Source organism: Mauremys reevesii, linkage group 2, assembly GCF_016161935.1.
Source record: "Mauremys reevesii isolate NIE-2019 linkage group 2, ASM1616193v1, whole genome shotgun sequence".
NCBI classification, from domain to species: domain Eukaryota; kingdom Metazoa; phylum Chordata; order Testudines; family Geoemydidae; genus Mauremys; species Mauremys reevesii.
This window is the reverse complement of record NC_052624.1, coordinates 114,368,141-114,381,853: the sequence shown is the minus strand read 5'-3', so window position 1 is coordinate 114,381,853 and position 13,713 is coordinate 114,368,141. Positions and strand designations below refer to the sequence as shown.

The 13,713-nt window shown below is 42.6% G+C and overlaps 1 protein-coding gene across 7 annotated transcripts in view; it reads right to left on the bottom strand.

Annotated features, from left to right (window-relative positions):
* RECK (reversion inducing cysteine rich protein with kazal motifs) overlaps positions 1 to 13,713 on the bottom strand; it is a 150,974-nt gene that overhangs the window by 110,953 nt on the left and 26,308 nt on the right. For 4 of the 7 annotated variants that reach the window (XM_039527833.1, XM_039527837.1, XM_039527829.1 and 1 more), the window contains 2 exons: positions 7,019 to 7,077; positions 1,657 to 1,731 (listed from right to left, as the gene is read on the bottom strand). In XM_039527833.1, the coding sequence (XP_039383767.1) occupies positions 1,657 to 1,731; positions 7,019 to 7,075 (132 nt within the window). In that variant the 5' untranslated portion in view covers positions 7,076 to 7,077. Of the gene's footprint in view, positions 1 to 1,656; positions 1,732 to 5,746; positions 5,894 to 7,018; positions 7,078 to 9,901; positions 9,920 to 13,713 lie in introns of those variants that run through there. The other 3 variants (XM_039527834.1, XM_039527831.1, XM_039527832.1) reach the window with 3 other exon arrangements.

Here is a 13,713-nt window from a genome sequence, read left to right as displayed (position 1 = left end):
TTAGACTTTTTAAACAGAAAGATACCTAGATTGCTTTCTCTTTATCAAAGCACTATTAAAGATATGAAATACATGATTGGGGAGCGCAATCACACTTTTAAACTATTACTAGTTCATAAAAGTATATTCCATTCAGTACTTTCCCCCACATTCACCCCCAAAAATTGCTAGACCATCCCTTTTTTCATTCAGTTCTCCCCTACACATAGAAACTCGCCATCCTGGACTCTATAGCACCCTTGAAAACATTTTCTTCCATGACATCAATAAACCCTAGTTGCCAACTCTGAGAAGCATTAACTCTGTAACATAACAAAATTTAAAATAAAAAGCAAAGTATCAACACAAATGCTATCGCCAACTTGCAATCTGGCTGGTAACGGCGAACTGCAGCTTCTGGGAGCTCCGGGCGGCCATGCCTATGGACGGTCAACGTAGAACTGTCTCTTAGCTCGGCAATGGATTACCCTGATGGGCCGGGTTTGGCCCACAGGCTGCCCACCTCTGACTTACACCATCAGTTTTCAAACAGTGGTTGTGGACCACTACTGATCTGAAAGACTTAAACTGATGATCCACAGAAACAAAACATTTAAAATCATGCCTTTGTGGATTGGGAGTGGAGGCAGTCCATGAGGGGGAGCACTGTAACGAAGTGGTTCATGGAGCATTAGAACTAAACAATAACTAGGCATATACACTGTACATTTAGACAGTAAACTCTTCTGGGCAAGGACTTGGTCTTTACCAGTCTATCAAGAACCTAGCACACTGCTAACACTATATAAAGTAATAAAAACTGATCAGTAAAGTAAGAAAACTAGAATTTTGTATTCGAATTTTCAAGCAAAATTGTTGCTGTTTTTCCAAGGCAGAAGGCTTTTGGATTAATCTAGCTGAATATTACATTACTATAGAAATAATAAGTAACTGAACAAGCAGTATGATACAATCCACTCTATAATTTTCTAGTAATTAACTGGAGAACTTTTAGATAGCTCATTCAGATATACATAATTTTACTTAACCAATAAAAAGATTGTTCCAGCTTTTCAGCTATGACCTAGGAGTAGTTATAACGGCTACAGAGTTTTCTTTTGCACTACCCCAGTGCTGGACAGGATGCGTACCAGGCTTGTCCCCTGGTGAAAATTAAAATAACCTGAAGGCTGCTCTAATGATGCCGGCTGCCAACAATTCCAAGGAGAGTAATAGCAGCCACATTGCACCAGGCAATCTGGCCCACTATACACAAATTTACTCTCAACATAAGGCAGATCTTAACCTACACTATCTCTTGTAACTTCCATGAACCCAGGACATTTAGCAAGATTGTCAACTCTCTGATTGCGTCATAAGTCTTGCAATATTTGGTCTTTTCTTAAAAACCTAGCTCCTAGAGTCAAGTGATTAAATGAGAATCTCAGCTTTCATTTAAAAAGTTTTCTAGTCCTCACGCTTCAGGAGGAAAAGCTTGAAAACAAACCCCACAGGATCAAAACCAAAAGCCAAATAAAATGAACCCAAAATTTATTATATTTAAATTTCAATTTTTAAGCCAAATCTCATGATTTTTGAGACCTCACTCATGGCTTTTGAATGCGTAGGTTTGTCGATGCTGATTCAGCAGTTTTACCAAAACCAGTCAAGGCTTACCATTGACTCTGGGCAATATTCTGGTGCCCGCTGCAGCAAATGTTTCGAATGGGAATCACTTTTAGAGGATAAAATCTGTTACAAAAAAAAGATCAGAAGAGAACACATTTTTAAAATATCAAAACCAATTAGGAAAAAAAGCATACATTCGAGCTAGTTTGACTTCTTTTTAAATTTTGCTTTCCTAAATTCACAGTTTGGTTTTATTTAATTAGTACGTTTTTGTGATAACTTTCACTAGCAGTAAATTCGTGGACAAACGTACATAACATTCATATATAAAGAAAGTTTACTTGTAATTTGAGTTTACTGGACAATCTTCCAGACATACAGCACTTGTTTTTGGAGAGGGAAATACATTTTCTTCTTGTTTCTAAAAATGGAATATATATTCTCTTACTCAGAAACTCTTGGTCCATTCAACAGCACAAGATTGATAGTAAAAAGCACAAGTTAGACCAGGAGTGGGCAAACTTTTTTGCTGGAGGGCCACATCTGGGTATGGAAATTGTATGGCAGACCATAAATGCTCACAAAATGGGGGGTTGGGATGCGTGAGGGGGTGAGGGCTCTGGCTGGGGGTGTTGGCTCTGGGGTGGGGCTGGAGATGAGGTGTTGGAGTTGTAGGAGGGTGCTCTGGGCTGGAACCGAGGGGTGTGGAGGGCAACAGGGGGATCAGGGCTGTGGCAGGGGCTTGGGGCGTGTAAGGGGGTCAGGGGTGCAGGCTCCGAGTGGCGCTTACTTCAAGCAGCTCTTGGAAGCAGCGGCATGTCCCCCGCCCCGCCCCGAGGCGCAGCCAGGCGGCTCAGCGCGCTGTTCTGTCCATAGGTGCCGCCTCCGCAGCTCCCAGGGGCCATGGTACCCAGCCAATGGGAGCTATGGGGGCAGCACTTGGGGTGGGGGGCAGCTTGCAGAGCCCCTGGCTGTCCCTACGCTTAGGAGCCGGAGAACACACATGCCCCTGCTTCCAGGAGCCGGGTGGAGCGGGGCAGGCCCCGGACTCTGCTCCCTGGCAGGAGCTCAAGAGCCACATTAAAATGTCTGAAGGACTGAATGCAGCCCCCAGGCCGTAGTTTGCCCACCCCCGAGTTAGACCATAGCAAAAGTTATAATATGGAGATCTTTGGGGATTCAGAGAAACAGAGCTGCTAGGACCTAGTTTCACGCTTCCTAGCTACATGATACATTTTATAACAACACTCCTGCTAACTTGTGACTGAAAGTAAGGAATTACTTTACTGCAGTTCCACTTCTCTAAATGTATCATTTGACTGGATTCCTACCCTTTGGTAAGGAGTGCCTGAAATTCACGTAGCTTTCAAAGATTTTTTTGGCCCTGTGCAGCAGAAGTCAAGCCAGTTTCATTCTGAAACCAACTGCCAGTGCCCTTTAGAACAACCCATTTCAGTTCCTTGATGACTGGAAAGTAGAGAGCTCCCCAATTTATTGAGCAGAAAGTGGACAGCTCCTGAAATTATATATGTAACCGATGCCCAAAAAATATGACAGTTTCATCTGGGGGAGGAGGGAAGGTGTCACTAAAAATATTACTCCCATTTACCCCAGCCATGACAATTGCAAGGTGAGAAGGAATCAAGGCAAATGATATCTTCAGACAAGTTACTTATCTTACAGTGACTGTGGTTCTTCAAGACATGTTGTCCACATGGATCCCACTCTGTATGCACGTGTCCAGTGATTGGATTCTTTTGGCAAGCAGTGTGCATTAGGGCCATTCCTATACCCTGGATGCCCTCATGCCTCCTCACCCTAAGGCATAAAGTGTGGAGCTGGCTCAACTGTCTCAGTTCCTTTGCCAATACAGAATCCTGGTAATACAGAACTCCGTAATTGTGGGGAAGGAAGGTGGATTATGGAATCCATGTGGACAACATATCGAAGAAGCAGAAGTTCCAACATAGAAGGCTCTCCGCTACTACACACCCCACATCCACCTCATGGCAGCAGTTTGTCCTTGTTGAAAACTGAACGCTGAGCCCTTGGAGAATACCCTTCCTTCCCACTCCCCTGCAATCCCTTTTGGCAATCTCCTTTTTATTTTTGGAAGGCTTGGAAGCAAATTATCTCAGGCCACTCAGTCTTGGAGATTATTAACGTGGGGCACCACATTCAGCTTCATTTCCTTCCTACCCTCAAACCCTGTCTCTCCCATTCAGCAGCAACATCATCTCATCATCCTTACATCCACTCTACAGTTGCCAGGTTCCTCACAGGCCTTATATATGCATTTCCCCCAGTCTAGGAGCCCCCCTCTTTCCTCGGACCTAAATATCATTTTAGCATGATTAATGCAATGTTTTCCTCTATACTTGCAGGACACAGGTTGCCCATCACTGCTCTATATCTATGAAAATTACTTTTTCAGTAGCTATAAATCAGCATGAAGGATAGTGGATATTCAGGCCCTCATGACTGGTCCACCTTATATGGTGTTCCTAAAGACAAAAGGGACCCTTAAACCTCATTCCCAGATTTTCATTTAAATATTTATTTCATAAACCCCACTCCAACCAGGGGAAAGCCAAATTCCATACCCTTGATGTGATTAGGGCTTTTCCATATTACCTTGAGAGAAGACAACCCCAGGCTGTTTGTTGAATTTGTAATGAGTGAAAGGTCAGGCAATATTCACCCAAAGACTATTTAACAGAGTATCTAATTGTATTATATCACGCAAGGAGTTGGCTAGATTAGATCCACCCATGTGGCTTAGAGCCCACTCCACCAAGTCTCATGCAGCTTCTCTCAGAAGCATACCAATTTCAGAAATTTGCAGTGTAGCTAAGTTGGGATCAGTACACACTTTTCCCCAGCGCTGTTTCTTAGTTGAGGCCTCAAGATCTGATGCCTGCTTTGGCATAGGCTGTCCTGAAAACATAATTTAAATAGGACTTCTTGCACCTACCTCCTGATTGGGATCATTGCTTGGTAGTCACCAGAATACATGTGTACAATCATTTGAAGAAAGAATGGTTATTTATCCTCTGTGGTTCTTCCTCAGCAGCTCCAATTATATTTATCGGTTACAGTAATAGGTGGAGGGCCTTTATCTAGAGGAGCTTTGTGACCTGGCTTGCTTTCTCCTATGGGCTAGAGGGTAGACTTTCAAGGGATGGGGAATGTCTCTCAAATGTTTCAGAGACTGGAGGACTTCATCAGTTCTTGTATACAAGAGTTCACAACCTTCAAATGGGAGGTCTTCAAATGTTGTCTTGACCTCCTCTGGTATTCCTGAAGATTGTAACCAAGAAACCCAGGACATCAACGGAGGTGGCCACTGATCATGCTGCAGTAATATTTGAACAACCAATTGTCCCTCAGCTACAGCAGACTTCAATTCCTCCTAATGTTATTGAGGGAGTTTCTCAAACTGTGATACACTGTCCTAATTAAGATAATCATATTTTCACAAAAGTGCCTGGTAATTTGTAGTGCTCATCTGTAGGCTTGACAAGAAGTAATTTTTCCTGAAAAATAAATCTAATTTTTTATACCCTTGTCTTTTGGTGTAAATTTTGGGTGTCCGTTATCTGGACCTTTGATACATTGCCACAGATATCAGAGATCCAGGAACTGGGTGCATGTAAAGATATTCAAACCCACTTGAAAGTACTTGATCTATATTTTCAGAGGTAGATGCACCAGATGCCAGAGTCTTACAATTTTATTTTGGAGGGAGGGGGACTGATTCCCACAGTAATAAGTAAGTGAGCTGTAAAACTCTGGTCTAATTTCAGTTGCTGTGTTTAGTGTGAAGGTGCTGAGTGGTGTTGATGGCCACAGGACTAAGACTAGATGATCTGGTGGTCCTTTCTGGACTTAAACTCTATGACTAAGTAAAATCAATTTATTCATGTCTGAATATTGGTGACATCATAGCAGAAAGAAGCCTTATCAACCTACCACTAGCTTTGTGCACTTAGCAGCTGACATCACAGTGATCTGCCACATACCATCTCTCTCTCTCTCCTCATCCCCTACTACAATGACCCACCACCATTCCTTCTATGATAACTTGCTCTAGGGTATTTCCATCTGTATGCCTGATGTGACCTAAGTTCATGCCTACCGATTTCTGACAACATGGTCTGCTTCTCTCCAATCTTCTTTTCCATCCAGGAGATATGCATGAGTCTTTGGCAGCGCCACATCCTAAATGCTTCTGTTTTCTTCTTGCCAGCAGCATTAATTTCCCGTGATTCGCATCCCTAAGTCACTAAGGAAAAAATTAAGCGTCCAATAGCCCCATGTATCAGAGGGGTAGCCGTGTTAGTCTGGTTCTGTAGAAGCAGCAAAGAATCCTGTGGCACCTTATAGACTAACAGACGTTTTGCAGCATGAGCTTTCGTGAATGCATCCGAAGAAGTGGGTATTCACCCATGAAAGCTCATGCTGCAAAACGTCTGTTAGTCTATAAGGTGCCACAGGATTCTTTGCTGCTTCAATAGCCCCATGTTAATTGGCATGGCCAGCCTTCTAGGTATGAAGGAATGCAGAATGTTCAAAAGCTTATGTGATATTTCCTACATTAGCTCCAGGACTTCTACCATATCTGCCATGAACAATTTTGAAATCATCAAACTGAGTGGAAGTAGACAAAACTATTCCTCTTCTTCACCAGATGAGGAAGACTGCTGCTGGTTTCAAGTGTTCCTTCATTTCAAGTGCTCTTCCTCACTTTCCTGTTCTTCCTCGTGTACAGTCTGAGTCTGTGCCAGCTGTGACTCAAGTCACTTTACGAGGGGAGGGATATCTAACTCTGGGAGGGGGGCAGGAAAAGTAGGTTTCTGTGCCTGTTGCTTCCCACAAGGGGCCCGGTAGGGCCAAGATTGCACACATAGGGGATTAGAGGCTGTGGGCCACAGGAGTGGACACAAAGTAGGAAGAATAAAGTATGGTATCCAACATTGCTCCTGATTTTACATTCACAACCATTCACAGGAAAACTGTACTACATAAGATCCAGAAGAAGGTAAAGGGTAGACTAAAAAAATCAGTGTCAATCACCTTTGTAAGTTTAATACTTCTTGGCCAAATTCTGACCTCAAATATGCACATGCATCTCCCACTGACTTCAATGTGAGTTTATGCATATATCAGAGGTAAGAATATGGTTTTAAAAGTTAAAATCTGTTCATTAAAACAACAGAACTATTACATAGACTATCAAGGTCTCTTGTTATATTCAGTGCATGTAGACACTGAATGTCACTACTCCCTACGGGAGTGAAACACTTATCAATTTCAGGTCCACTTTTCAAGTAACTGTTATAATCTTGAATATACGAATTCAGAAGTGAATCAATTTTCTTGCTACTGCCCAAGTTTAAAACAAGCTTACCTGTTCACAAACATCGCGGCACATTAAGTTATCCTTTGCATGATTACAACATGACATACCTACAGGAAAAATGAAGAATTCCTTAGCATCAGTAAAATAATTTAAATATATACAGTGAATTTAAATACCTTTTAAATGTTCCTTTGAAAAGTAACTATTTATGCTTTTCCATTCTGCAGTTCATCCATGTTCTTTAACGTTTAAAATTCAGAACTAAAGAGACATATTGAACAGGCACAGAATGTGAACAATGCCTGAGGTGGTCCATCCAAGACAGGATTGAAGACTACTACCAAAGCAGTTTAGGAAAGCTGTTCCTGAAGAGCTTGTTGTACACATACAGGATTTAGACCCCAGGGCTGATAACCCAACAGCTTTCGCTAGCACTAAATTCACTAAGATATATACTTTAAAAATTTACAAAAAACTGCAAAAAAATCACATCTGAGTAGACAATTTTGTGTCTTAAATCCATTTGGCTTATTATTAAACTAGCATAAAAATAAATGCTAACATCCATTATGTATCAGATTTGATATATATTTAATATACATACAGGATGGCTCCTATAAATCAAAAAACCAGAGGATCTGTTTACAAATATGAGTTGATTGGCTTTATAATTTTATTCTGCTAGGTTTAGCTTCCTACTTTAGATCATACTATCAAATATAATAAGGTCCTGATCCAAAACTCACTGAAGTCAATGGGAGTGTGCAGAACTAGCAGAGAGTGTGTGTGTATATATATATATATATAATTATATTTTAAGAATTCCAAAACAAAAACATTCCACTGCACACGCTTCTCCCCCTGGAAAGAGATGAGAGAACACACATGACAGATGTTAGTCATGTTGCTTAATGTGCTACTCCAAGTTGCTCAGATACTATGTTGATGAGTGCAGAACAAGAACCTATGCAGAACACAACAGAATCCTAAGGAACACCAGAGGTCAGATTGGGGGCTACAGTCAAGAGCCAACATATGACTAGAAGCAGTGGGAAGGAAGGGAATTGAGGACAGAGCACTATCCATATCAGGAGGCAAAGAAAGAATGGAGTATACTCTCTGAAGTAGTCTCAGGGGGAGAGCTAGCAGACTCATTCTGTAAACAGACTTTTTTAGCTAGGAAGAGAGAACCTGATCTGATGATTCTATGTAGGCTTGTCAGCCTAGCAAGGTAGACAGAGCAGCCACTGGGAGCTGCGGGCGGCTGTGCCTGCAGATGGTTGATGTAAACAGTCTCACAGCCCGTCAGCGGATTACCCTGATGGGCTGCGTGCGGCCCATGGGCCACAGGTTGCCCACCACTGATATATACATATACACAAGTGAGTAAGTGTGTGCATGGAAGTATATGTCTAAGCAACTTAGAGGTTGCAAGCTGAAGCACTCAAAAGTCAGGAAATGCTAAAGTTAAGGTTGCAACTTTAACTGCCAGTTTGCTGTGCTCTTTTTTACAGCATAATTTCTCCCTCATGCAGAATACAGTCTGGGCAGTGCAATTAATGGAGCAGCTGTTCAATATTTATTTTCATCCTCACTGCTCAATGAGTGGAACCTTAACTCATGCACATATTAATAGATTATAAAGAATGAAACAGCATTCCTTCAGTGATCTGCCTAATTCTACACACACACACACACACACACACACTAGAGCAGAGGTCCCCAAACAACAGTGTGCAGAGGAACGTTCGGGGGCGGGGAACGGCAGAGGCCGGGACAGCCCCCGCAAAGGGGCAGGGAGGGAGTGCAACTCAACCCCTCCCTACCCGCAGCTCTGTCCAGTCCCGCCCCCAGTCGCATCCCTGGCTCCCAGCCCTGCATCTGGCCCACTCCCAGCCTCGGCACGGCTCCACTCCTGCCCCCGCCCCCAGCCTCAGCCACTGCTCCATTCCCAGCATAGGATGGGGGCAGGAGCAGAGAACACCTGGCCATGGGCTTGGCTCTGCCCCAGCGCCCAGCCCCCGCCTCGGCTCTGGCCCCAGCCCCAGCCCCATCCTCAACTGCTGTCCCAGCCTCAGCCCCCTTATCCCTGCCTGTGTCCCCCACCATACCAGCCGCAGCCCCACTCCTGGGTCTGGCTCCAGGGTAAGGGCAGGGGGACATGGACAGGAATAAGGGGGGCACGACCCTGAAAAGTTTGGGGACCACTGCATACAGCATGCATGTACAGTGCCAACAGAACATTAAGGGAGCATTATTTAATGAAGGGAAATTTCCACTCAACTACACATGCATCTACGTGAGGTGCCAACATAATAATGCAAGAGTCTCCTTTAAAAAAAAAAAAAAAAAAAACCTTTATTGTATAACAAAACCATGCACATGTATGCATACCAATGCATTAAATTCCTTGTGAACTGGTCTAAATGGATTTCACTGGACTAATAAAATGCATGTTACTCCTGGGGGCATTCTGCACCAAAAATTAAAAATTATGCACCAAATAATTAAAAATTCTGCAAAATTCTGCTAATGTTATTTGCCAAAATAACACTACATAATCACACCAGTTTCTATTATTTTGGTAATTTATTTCAAAATACCTGTCAGCAAGTATGTCTGTAACAATACAGACACAAAAAAATTCACCCAGGAGTAGAGAGTTAAAGAAACCGCTATGACAACCCAGTTCCTGATTCTCGGATCCCTTCCCTTCCTCCCCGCTGCCAGAGTCCAGCCAGAGGGCCATACATCCATGACATCTCCAACCCTGAGAGCCCAGCCATGCCCCCCCCCCAGGCCCAGACACCCACATCTCCTTCCCCCCCCCAGAGCCCAGCCATGGGGCCCCCCTGGCCCAGATACCTGCACCCCCTCCCCCTAGAGCCCAACCATGCCCTCCCCTTGCCCAGACACCTGCTCTCTCCCCACCAGAGCCCAGGGATCCAGAGGGTGAAATAGCCTAATGCTCGGCCCCAGGCTTGCACGGAGTTTCCTGTGCGCCGTCCTCTCCTTCCTTCAGGGCATGCTGGGAACTACAGTTGCCAGGAATCCTCCAGCTCCCTCCCCCCAGCAGTGTCTTCTATGTGTGAGCTCGGTTCTGCTGGGTTCAGCAGTCCCTAGTGGCAGCTAGCAGCACTGTAGCCCATTTCTGCGGGGGAAAGGAATTTCTGCAAAATTCTGCATTGCACAGTGGCACAGAATTACCCCAGGAGTACCACAGGTAACCTACAGATGATATATTATAAATGTGGCATTTGACTACTTGTTCTCATTGTGTAAAAGGAAAAAGCCCTTGCTGACACTTCTGTTCATTCCTTGCAGTGACAGAAGTCTCAAAGGAAGAGGAATCTTTGCAGATTTGAGTGAGACTAGCTTCATCATAAACAAGTTGCATGATGTTCTTAGTTTAGTAAATATTTTCTTGAGCTAAGGTATAATTAACAGCAGCTTTCCTTTAAACAGTCTTTTAGCATTTCTATTATAAGGCAGTTTTAGGAGTTTGCAACTATAAAATAAATTAAACTTCAGTTTGAAATTTGGTAAAAACAAGTATCAGAGGGGTAGCCGTGTTAGTCTGGTTCTGTAGAAGCAAAGAATCCTGTGGCACCTTATAGACTAACAGATGTTTTGCAGCATGAGCTTTCGTGGGTGAATACCCACGAAAGCTCATGCTGCAAAACATCTGTTAGTCTATAAGGTGCCACAGGATTCTTTGCTGCTTCTTGGTAAAAACAGTAATTTAGCCTTAAGCAAAATATATTTGTTTTTTAAAAAATGTTTTATAGAGAAACAAACAAACAGATTCAGCTGCTAAGCAATAGAATTTCAAAAGAGTTCACTGGCTTTGAATTTTTTAAGATTTTGTAATGGAAAAATCATCTAACAGGTCAGCTGCCAAAAAAACATAGGTAGAACCACTAATGGCTACTGGATAGATTATCTACTTTAAAAAAAATCAAAATAAAAAAAGTACCATAAAATATTCCATTATAAACACAGCCAGTAAGGGATATTGCCACATCTAGAATATTCAAGAATTCACAAACAACTTCATACAGTCCAAAATACAAAACAGAATTCTCATAATAAGCTATACTCCATAACAACTAAGATTTAATACATATGAGTCATCAGCATTTAATTTCCTAAAAAGTTTCCATTTGGCCCTGTTGGCATCCAACATATAAATCAAACTGGAAAGTCATTTCATTTTGGTCTCTCCTATGGCTTTTATTCTATGTTTGTATAGCACCTATCGCAGTGGGGTCTTGGTCTATGACTAGAGCCCCTAGATACAACAGTAATACAAATATTCAGCAACAGCCATTTACCAAGGAAAGTGTCCTTTTCCAAAACAAGACCAGTCTGTATGAGCCTCATATAATGGGAGAGTTTGATAGGTAGGAAATTACTCCTTGAAGTAGGAAAAAGGAAATAAGGCTTACCCCCCTGGACTGTATATCAAGTAAACAGACAGACAGGTCTAAAGGAATGTTGCCTCCTCTGTAATATTTCACTCTATTTATACACCCAGCAGTGTACTAAATCATTTCTCTGTGTTTACAGTCCTGTCAGACATTTTTCAATCTCCGTGAATGTGCTCCAAACCAAGCCATTTTGAACGGTTCAAAACCAAGAGACAGTCCATCAAATGTTTTATTAAATTCTAAAAATGTACCTACTATACTCCCTCTATCCATTAATTTGGTAATTCTATAAAAAGAATACCATCAACAGGTTTGTCTACCACGATTTGTTCTTTATAGCATAATGGACCCATGAACAGAAAACAGATTAGGCTTATAAATATCTGAAGAGGTTCTCTCTCAATGCGATCCATTATATTACTAAGGACTGAAGTTACACTTCCAATTTGACATTACATTCCCAACTTTACATGAAACTAAGTCAGGATTGTAAACCTTCAACACTAGTAAGGCAATATGAATGTTACAGTTTAATATAAAGCTATAGCTGCAATCATCTGACAGAGAGACCCCACCCATGCGTGAAGCAGCATATGAAGAGAAATCTTCTACTAAAAAGTGAGTGTGGAGAAGGAGAATGCACAAGGAAATCCTTTTAGGGTATAAAGATCTACAGCAAAATTATTTGAACTCATATTAGTATAGACTTGTAAATCTCCAATTACTTTCCCTAGGTAAGTGGGTAAATTGGGCATGCAAGTAGAAACTGACCCTTTAAGTGCTTGGACTGCTGCTCTGCCAGTGGCTCTCTTAAGAGACACTAAATATTTGCAAGCAGCTCCATTCTTCCCAGGAACTCTGGACTCATATTACAACCTCATATATATCAAGGAGTGGGGGAAAGATGGATTGATGGATTTGTGGACCCATTAGGACAGAAGCCACCTACTTTATGAAGCACATTGGTATGGTCCCAGTCCCAAACCCAATGTGCAGTAGGGGGAAGACAACCAGTAGGCCTGTTTTAGACGCACACACCCCCGCACACACACACCAACTTTCCCCACAGGTGCACACATCTTCTTCCTAGACTCCTCTTTGACAAGACACCGCATGTTGTCTTTTCTTCTGGCCCCCCTCCTCCTCATCCATTTTCAGGGATCTGTTCTTGCTCCAACTGTTTTCCAATATATTTACAAAGGACTTGCTTCCAATATGTTAAGTATGCAGAGGACACCTGCCTTGTTTCAAGGGATATACACTTCAAGAAAACTGAGGACAACCTAAATTAAGACATGGAAGCCATCATTGGCTATTGCAAGAAGTGGAGATTTAAGCCCAGTGTGTCAATGACGGTATCATCAAGCTTCCTTCTCAACCACACTAATGAACTCAACATCTTCTTGTATAGAGAATGACTGGCACATGACTCTAAGTCAGTACATCTCAGAGTAATTGTAACTCACACACTTACCTAACAAGGACCACCTAATCAAGGAAGCTCAGAAGATAAAAAGCAGAAATGGTCTCCTAAATAAGCTTGTGGGCTCAACTTGGGGATCTAATGAGTGAACACGGCACAGCCTGGCACTAGTTCTCTGCTACTCAGCTGGAGAATACAGTGCTCTTGTACAGCTAAACTCTTCCCACACAAAGCTAGTTGTTGTACAACTGAATCAAACGATGAGCATAACAACAAGAGAGACGAACACACACCAAGTGATACCAGTCCTCTTTGATATCCTGTCTCCTAACATCAAGCCTTATATTATAGAAAAGAACCTACTTGACAAAAATTCAGAAGATACCACAACTATCACTTTTCAAAGATATATGGGAAGCCCCTCACCACTGACTCATCAGCAGAAGACCTATCCATTTACTATGTTCCCAACCATCTCTACAGCAGACACTGTCACTCTGTGACAAGCAGAATGGGAATGAGCTGCTTCCTCTTAAGAAACTCCCTCCTCATCACTCAGCTGATAAGCAACTGCCTCCCTTCGAGCTGCCATGCTATCTCTGTTGCAAGCTCAACCATTTCAGATAAGAGTGGGTGAAGTATGAGCCGAATGACCACACCTGGGAGATTGAAACATCCCTCAGTGCAGCAGCAGTGTGGAGGATGTTGCACACCTACTAAATGGTTGTGCATCTTGTGCGGGTCTACCAGGATGACTTTCCAGAATCTATACTGCTGACTCCAAGGCTACTGAATGGCTACAACATGTGATGCCAACCTAAGCCCTTTTGACATTTTTCTTCCCCCCACCCCCCACTTATACATCTGTTTTATCTCCTTACTTCATATTT